The sequence below is a fragment of the Haliotis cracherodii genome, unplaced genomic scaffold (genome assembly GCF_022045235.1).
Source record: "Haliotis cracherodii isolate W230 unplaced genomic scaffold, xgHalCrac1.p SCAF_1, whole genome shotgun sequence".
NCBI lineage: Eukaryota > Metazoa > Mollusca > Gastropoda > Lepetellida > Haliotidae > Haliotis > Haliotis cracherodii.
In genome coordinates, this window is record NW_027266264.1 from 76,020,620 (window position 1) to 76,029,110 (window position 8,491).

The 8,491-nt window shown below is 41.3% G+C and overlaps 1 protein-coding gene across 1 annotated transcript; it reads right to left on the reverse strand.

Annotated features, from left to right (window-relative positions):
• Nucleotides 1-800: 800 nt before the first annotated feature.
• On the reverse strand, nucleotides 801-8,246 carry LOC139468907 (chitinase-3-like protein 1). The gene is made up of 10 exons (XM_071251045.1): nucleotides 8,175-8,246; nucleotides 6,090-6,163; nucleotides 5,659-5,838; nucleotides 5,159-5,321; nucleotides 4,716-4,809; nucleotides 4,159-4,283; nucleotides 3,811-3,937; nucleotides 2,644-2,952; nucleotides 1,819-2,368; nucleotides 801-994 (listed from the first exon to the last, which is right to left on the reverse strand). Exons 2-10 carry the CDS (start codon nucleotides 6,160-6,162, stop codon nucleotides 801-803), a joined length of 1,815 nt encoding a protein of 604 aa, XP_071107146.1. The 5' UTR covers nucleotide 6,163; nucleotides 8,175-8,246.
• Nucleotides 8,247-8,491: the final 245 nt, after the last annotated feature.

Genomic DNA, 8,491 nt, shown 5'->3' on the forward strand with positions numbered 1-8,491 from the left:
ACCAAGCAACCAACCAACCTCACGAATGGTACCCATCGTATGAATAGTAACAGACAATGTGATTAATTGGAATGTGATTTTATTCACTGTCATATTTACACTCAATATACATGTTCGGTTATAATGTGAGTTGTACAGGTGGTATACCTATATACATTTGTACATGACAATGTTGATACGGAGGGTATGGAGAATATGGACAGATAATATACAACTTGTCATGCCTTAAGGTCGAGTGGGGAATCTTGGTGCGAATTTTTACTATTATCGGGAACGTAAATCAGAGAACAGAATGAACAGCAGGAATGGGACACACGTGTTAAAGGCACTGACAAGTAATGTGAAGTGAGGGTTCGTTTCATTCCATAGAATCGGCTTCCTTTAAGTGGGTAATGAAATCATGTCTTCTAGCCAGATGATGCTGAGGGTGCATCAGAAGGACGCTGCAGTTGCAGCATTTGAGCATCGTGTGAGGAGGGGAAGAGATGGAAACGATTCGTAGATAAAAGCGAGCCCGTAGTGACAATGTACATGAATGGACGAAATGGTACAACGAGGGAATAAATAATCATCTTCGAGCATATTCTTGGTCGGCTATGTTACAGAGAAATACTTCATTTGTGTATGGATGAGTATCTGTACATGAGATCGTGAAATACATTCATCAATATAATAAATATCCTTTGTTACAGTGGAGATTATAGTTGATTGAATACTGATAAGAACACTTTTGATAAATTAGATCGAAAAATAATACGTTTCGAAAATTTGGATTTTGAATTTAGAAATTAGCAGGAAAGTTACACCCAACATTCTACACTGTTGGCGTGGTTACATATTTTCAAGTTCTCGTCAAATCTCGTTCCGGCGGGGCAGTCCATCTTGATTGGTCCGTAGTCAAGCCACGCTCCGGGCAGACACATGATGAAACGTTCACAGGAAGCGGGATCAGTGAACATTCCAACTCCAAGCTGCTTGCAGTCGGTGCTTCCAGCTGGAAATAAATAACACTGGTTTAATCATCGTAGTTAAATGGGTGAGTGAGTTTTGTTAAGGACCTCTTTGAATAGTAGAATTACAGTTATATCACTGTGTGTCAGCTTGGTGTGGGATGAAAGTCAGAAGTGATGCTGGTATGAGGCTTTTACCACTTTCGTGAAATCTACGAGAATGGATGTGGTGGTGACAAACCTAGAAACACAGTCAGGCCGAGCCAGGATTCGAAACCACAATCATGTTTCTGGAACGCCTAATGGGCGAAACCCTGCAGATTTAAGTGAGGTGAGGTGAGGTGAAATGGGGTTTAACGTCGCGTTCATGATTTTTCCACTTATATAGCGACGAATGCTCATGTCCGGATTAAAGCCGATTTGCTAGCCCACTGAGATACGCAGTTTAGCGTGAATGCCCCACTCACAGACAGTATACTGACACTGAGCTGATAAGTCCTTGTTTTAGCGCATGTTCCATCTTTTAACGTCTTTGGGAATCAAACCCCGGACCATCCGCTATCCAGGCAGACGCTTTACCACTAGTCCACGGAGGCGGTCGCAGATTTAAAGTAATTTTCATTTCAATGAATTAATTTAAATTTTCGTTATTATAGACCAACACGCCTTTCACGGTCTAACGACGCATTATTCATGATGCTGATTATGATAATGATGATTTTGGAGATGTTACAAGCGCTCCCGGTTGAACTGATTTCGCACTCGGTAGACGCTTGTACAACATTTGTATGTGCCGAACTGAGATGCTACATTTTGGAAGACGTGATTGTGAAATGTGTATTTCATGCATTACTGTTACTATAGTTACCTGCTGATGGTTGTCTTGTGCCAGGTTTCTGCCAGGGGCTCTGTTTAGGTGAATGGGTCGTGGAGTCATGTTTTGGCATGCTTGGCCTTCCTGTGGGACGAGCGTTCCAGTGCTTGGGGGTGGTCTCGACCTTTTCCCAACTCCTATCCGATTTCTTCCAGTCGTTCTTGGGCTTCCATGTTGGCTTGGCCTTCCATGTTGGTTTTGGCTTCCATGTTGGTTTTGGCTTCCATGTTGGCTTTGACCTCCAGGAAGGCTTGTTGGTAGGTTTAGCCCAAGGAGACTTGCTTCTGGGTTTGTCGGCACCTGCGGGTCTTCTGGTCCACTGGGGTTTGGGCTGGGCAATGGGGGTAGGCTTAGGGGTGGGCTTCCATCGGGGAACGGTTGCTGAATCAGCGGTGTTAGCCCTGCGTCCATTGTAAGGTTTCAAGATTTTGGTGATGGTGCCGAGAAGAGGATAGCGTCCATTGCCGCAGCTTCCCTTGAAGTCATCCATCTCAACAGACCACACGAAAGCACCGCCAAGACCACGCTTGATAATGTTGTCAGCCTGAAAAATGAGACACAAGCAGAATATGAAACTTTGCTTTTTCAACATCTTTTTCGTGTGTTACTTATAAATGCATTAAGTTGCCTCGAAATTGATAGGGGGTCACTTTGTGGCACTGCTTTGGACACAACAGAAAAGAACGGGGTATTAAGTAGGAGTGAGTATGTGTTGTTTTATGCCCCATTAAGCAATATTCCAGCAATATCACGTCGGGGGACACCAGAAATGGGTTTCACTAATTCTTTAGTGGGAAATGATTTGAATAAGATATTAACCTTCAGTTTGATGCTGTCCGGGGTCTCGAAACCCACCCACTGGTCACCGCCGTAAGCATATGGGACACCCTGGTCATCAATCCACTCAGTCTTCCAGCCCTCGCGGTTGATACTTTCGCAGATCTCATAGTAAGAGAGGATGCCGGTCTCACTGGTGTACTTGCCCATCCTGCCGCCGCCTCTAGCTGGAGCGAACACGCCGTGTTGGTGGGGGTTGGCCAGGGTGAAGCTCATTCCGTAGGTGGGGATTCCAACAATCAGACGGTCTTTGTCCATTCCCATGTTAAGCCAGTAATCAATTGACCATTGCTTAAATACAAAGTTACATTGATGTGAGCAATATGTAGAGCAAGTCATAGATCCGGAAAAAGGAGAAGTAGTAATCTATAAGTACAGATATATGGCGAATAGGGTCAAAGTAATTTCTACTTGCGCCAATCCGGAAAGAGAAGAGTTGTGTCCCTTTGTATATATTTTGACAAGCTCCTCCCACCTTTTTACCATCCCTATATCACCAGTTTGCAAGCGGCCACTGCATCCGGAAACTTTGCCTCAAACCCAAGTGAGTGCTATGTATTTTTGTCCCGTTGGAATATCATCACACTGGATTGAGAGGTTTCCGATTAAGTTACGGTTTTCCAGATGCATGTATACGTTTGTTTAATCAGATTAGTTCGAGGTTTGCCGATTAACAGAAAAGCACCCAACACCCCCCCTGACATCACTGTACCAATTACAAAACAGTTGGAATGAAATAGAATTTTAAACTGACCAACAATGAACACTAATTATCTTGGGGAAGAGTATTCGGTGTGTCGTCATACGTTTGTAAACGTCAGTCAGTTGCGAGTTCAACACAATGCATTGTTGTAGGCCGTGGGGACCTATGACTTTGGTAGTGATAGAGTAGAAATCTCTACGAACGAGCCATCGCTGTAATGAGTTTGATATATTGACGCAAAGGTAATCGTGAAGTGTCCGGCGCCAACTAGTCACGATTGAAGAGGATTCACTGAACATACGTGGTGATTGATTTAAAGCCATCTATGCAATAATAACTCTAGGCTATGTGGACCAGCGTTGCACTTAGAGAGTCACCATCAACACTTTAGATATCGGATCAATAATTAGATACAGTGCCTTTAGTTTATAGGGAGGGAACCATACCTGGTGAAGCTCGCTCTTCTCGCCTGGAGGGTCATTCCTGTGCTTCCAGAGTCCGCTGTGATGTCCTGTTTGCTTCTCCCATTGGCCGTGGTAGTTGTAGGTCATCAAGAACATGTAGTCGATGTACCTGCAGACAGACGCAGTCGGTCAACATCCCTAGCATACGCTAATAGAAGCGTATGGCTTATGCATCTCCATAATGCTCCGCATATTACATCTATACAATATATTGTCTCTGAGAAGTCAGATTAGGTGTTTTAGAGACGTTTTAACATTTAACAATTAATAAATGTTTAATATGATATCTTTGAAGGTATTACGATTATTATTTAACATAACAATACTCACTTGACAAGCTTGTGTGGCTCGTAGGATTGGTCAATGTAGTATGTGCCAGAAGCGGTAGCACATGTCAACAACAGCTTGTCCTTGCCAGAGTTGTAGGATTCAACTTTGAAAGCTTCTTGTAGTTCCTATGAACATATGATACTGCTACAGTTTCCTTCAAGGGGCGATGGGTAAAGCGTTCGCTCGTAATATTGAAGGCCCAAGGTTCGAGTGCCCACATGGGTAGCCTATTTCGGGGACCCCAGCCGTGAATATTGTTTAAAAGCGCCGTGAAACCGTAATCACTAACGCTATATGAACAACAATCTTGTTTAGTGTACGATGTATACGAATGAAAATGGGGTAATTTGGATTTTGTGAATTTGGTTTTGAACTTTCGAGATGATGATACGATTAACTTAAGCGTTGCTATTTCAGATGATATTCCCCCATGATTAATCATGTTGATATTTATACTAAGCCCTACGGACAGTTCATAGCAAACCTATTTTACTGCTGTATATGTGTCATTGGGAATGCTGACACATTGATAAACATGTGGGGGAGATTAAACGTACCTTCATGAGCATGGAGAACCTGTATTTGTCTTCAGGAGGGCTACCACGTGTGGCAGGGAATTCCCAGTCCATATCGAAACCATCAAAGTTATGTCTGAAAGAATATTGACATGGAGGTTTGGAATTATTCAAGTCGACGCCATAAAGCGTCAAGAATGAATTTATGCTGATATAACGTTAAGTTGCATGTTTTATAATCTATTATTTAATCGACATTACACATGTAATTAAAAGTAAAATGTATTGCGAACTTGGATCTCGTCTCCAACCATCGCATTTCCCTACTGTAGCATGTGCCTACAATAGTCTTAAGGCGAAGATCGCATTGTTCAAACGAGCCTAGATTAATGTCGAACGTCGCGTGTGTTTTTAACGGTAAACGAAAGATGCAGACATTTTAATGACTTAGATGACCACTGGTATAAGGGAAAAGCGTGACATACGATCTTAAGTAGTTGACGACGTTCTTCACCCATGTACGTCTGTTGTGTTCATTGCTGATCATAGGGATGAATGGCTTTGAGCCGATTTGCCAGCCTCCCACAGCCAGTAGAACCTTCAGGTCTGGGTTCTTATTCTTCAGGGCAATGGTTCTGGCATAGAGACCTGTAACGAAATGATTGGATTGATTGACAGAATATATTTCACTATAAAGCAATAATGCACTGTCGCAGAACCACTATCATAAAATGATGGGTTAATTGAAGGAGTTTTGTTCCACTCTAACTTTCAGATTTACACATATGTTTCAATAATGCAGTGCCACAGCACAACCGTTTGTATTTAATAATGTGTAACTTTGAAAATGTTATTGTGGGATTCGTCAATATATTCCCTACCCAGCAAAGGCGTATTCTATAAGTTTGTAATGAATATGTCGTTATCAGACTCTTCAGTCTGTTTCACAATCTGGCGTACTTTATGTGATCTGAGTTCAACTTACCGTTGGGTCCCTGGTCGTTCCAGTTAAAAGAGAGAAGGTCCCGTCCATTTGGGGTGATGTCGACGAAGGCATAGATGATATGTGTGCAGAGGTAAGGATCAATATCCTCAGGCAAGAACTTGCCAATACCATTTCGTGTCTGAGCAAAACTGCTGTAGTAGCAGAAAATCTTCTTGTTGCCTGCAAATTCAAAACCCAATGTTAAGCAGAAAATACAAGTCTAAAAAGCGATTTCTCAGAAAGAAATACGCAATTCGTTTATAGCAGTTGTCGAATTAGTCAACGTATTTAGGAGAAATATGTTTAAATAGAAATAGAAAGAATGTTATGAAATAACTTTCAAGTGTTCTCAATTGTCACGAACAATACACTGTAAATTGTGGATTATGATGATTAATATAACTTCATGGACGCGTCACAACTGAACGTACCTTCCACGAGAACCGGAGAGAACACAGCTAGGACTGCCAACAGCCCATACATCTCCCGTATCGTCATTCTCATCCTGCAAGACAGAAGGAAATACCTTGCAATATTGCAATCTTTGTAGGCAATTCTTGAAATATGCTTAATTGTCGGCGAATCGCTCTTATATTAAATATCGAACGTGTCTACTCTGAAGTACAAATTCTTAAAACCTAATATGTTTAATGTTCATGACAAGCATTAAATGCCCCAGTGAAAAACACATTTGAATCTTGTCGTAATGGGGAGAAATCACGTGCTTTCATTTTATCAGGAATATACCAAGGTTGAATATGAGCACCAAACAGAAGTACGTTACACAGCCACTTATTGTCCTCGTTTATAAAATCAAAATGTTTGTACAAAAAATGAATTATTTATTAGAGTAAACTTGTAGAAATAGGGTGATATGTATATCTCTTTCTAAGTAGATAATAATTTGGCACAAAGTATACATGCAATTGTTTGATGAGGTTAAGTATGATGTGTTAATTTTCTTATGTCAAGTCATGCTAAAACCGATATTCATAAAGCTTATTGTATTTGTTCACTCCTGAGGTGTGTAATGCGACTTTAATGAGAAAGGTTTCGTGTATGACAACATTAATATAATTATGGCAGGCTAAGCCTTGGTTTGGGCCAGTCACCTGCCACGAAAGGGTTAGGACAACAAACGATGTTGAGCACTGCACGCAGCTACACTAATCTTGAGAGACAAACTCTACATCCTCAACGCTTAGACATGAGCTTTAAACATTACAACCCTGACCTTTGTTTTCTTTGGAGAGTGAAACATTTCAAGCCCCTTCAAACTGATGTTAGAACCTGTTTGGTCAAATTCCAACCTCCGTCGATTATCGATTAAACAAGTCTGGCGGTACACGTGCTTAAGTGAGAATGCTGCTACCGCACAGAGACATGGGGAGGTATGCCAAGTTTGTTTGGTTAGCTTTGGCAGGGGATAAATGTTTCTTTGCATTCAATCACAAAGTATGATTTTTATATAATTACAAATTCAGGAAAGAATAGTTAGGACATTTTTTATGAAGAATACAATGTCTCCCGCTCTTGATGTTGTTTTGAATTTAAAGTAACAAAACTAACTATATAATCAATGTTGTAGGTATGTTAAGCCACAGTATGTCCGATTTTACCAAATATTTATTTACAATTATGACAAAACAATTCATTAAACATATCATTAATATATCAAAAGATCTTATAGATACGAATGACATGTTCCAAATGGTAATTTGATGGACACATTGCCAAAATGATTTCCTCCCTCATTCAGACGGTAACACGACGGTCAAGTACGTTACAACGTGTGAGTGAGTGAGTGAGTGAGTGAGTGAGTGAGTGAGTGAGTGAGTATGGTTTTACGCCGATTTTAGCAATATTCCAGCAATATCACCGCGGGGGACACCAGAAATGGGCTTCACATGTTGTACCAATGTCGGGAATCGAACCCAGGTCTTCGGCGTGACGAGTGAACGCTTTAACCACTAGGCTACCCGACCGCCCCACATTACAACGAAAATACATAGAGCCCCCATGGAAATCCCTTATGCTCACTCAATCAAAGATGGTCAAAGTTTCTCCAATGAAAATAGGCCCTTATGTTCGTTGTGTTAAATGCTCTAAAGCAAATCATTTGTGCTGACTCGAGGAAAGCTTCTTTACGTTTCCCCAATAAAACATGCTCCTAATGTTCTTATGTTAAGTACCACAGCGCTGATCATCAATGCTGACCCTCGCAAAGATTCAGTAAGTGACTCCAATGAAACTCACTTAGAACATCATGTTAAATGCCCCAGTGCTAATCGCTCATGTTAAATATAGCAAATGCGCAAGCCGTTTTTCCACTGAAACATATTCATTATATTTCTAAAGTTGATGCTCCAGATGCAATCACTGATTCTGACTCAAGCAAAGATACAGAAATGTGCGCGAACAGAACAAATGAACATGTTAAAGGATCTCATGCTAATCACTGATGCTGATTCAAGCAAAGATGTAGAAGTTTTCTGCAAAGAAGTTTGCTCACTTACCTTTGTTGAACAGAGAAAACTCCGGATGGTCTTTGCTGTGCTGGGTTTCTGTCAGAATCCTGTGCAGGTAAAGGTGTTTAAAAGTTGCTCAAGAGAATTGCACTTGGTATAGCACAAGGTATAGAAGCAAGTGCACAGATCCTTGTAGAAGTGATCAGCTTGAAAGGCTGAGCTTGTTCTGCCTTCCACTGGTTCCACCTGCCTATTTATAAGATGATCAGGGGCTTGTTTACTCGAAGGTTCCCCCAACCAAAACCTGCGGGACTCCGGCCAACATCGTGTGTGATTCAACGGAAACAACGTGTATATTTGCCTTA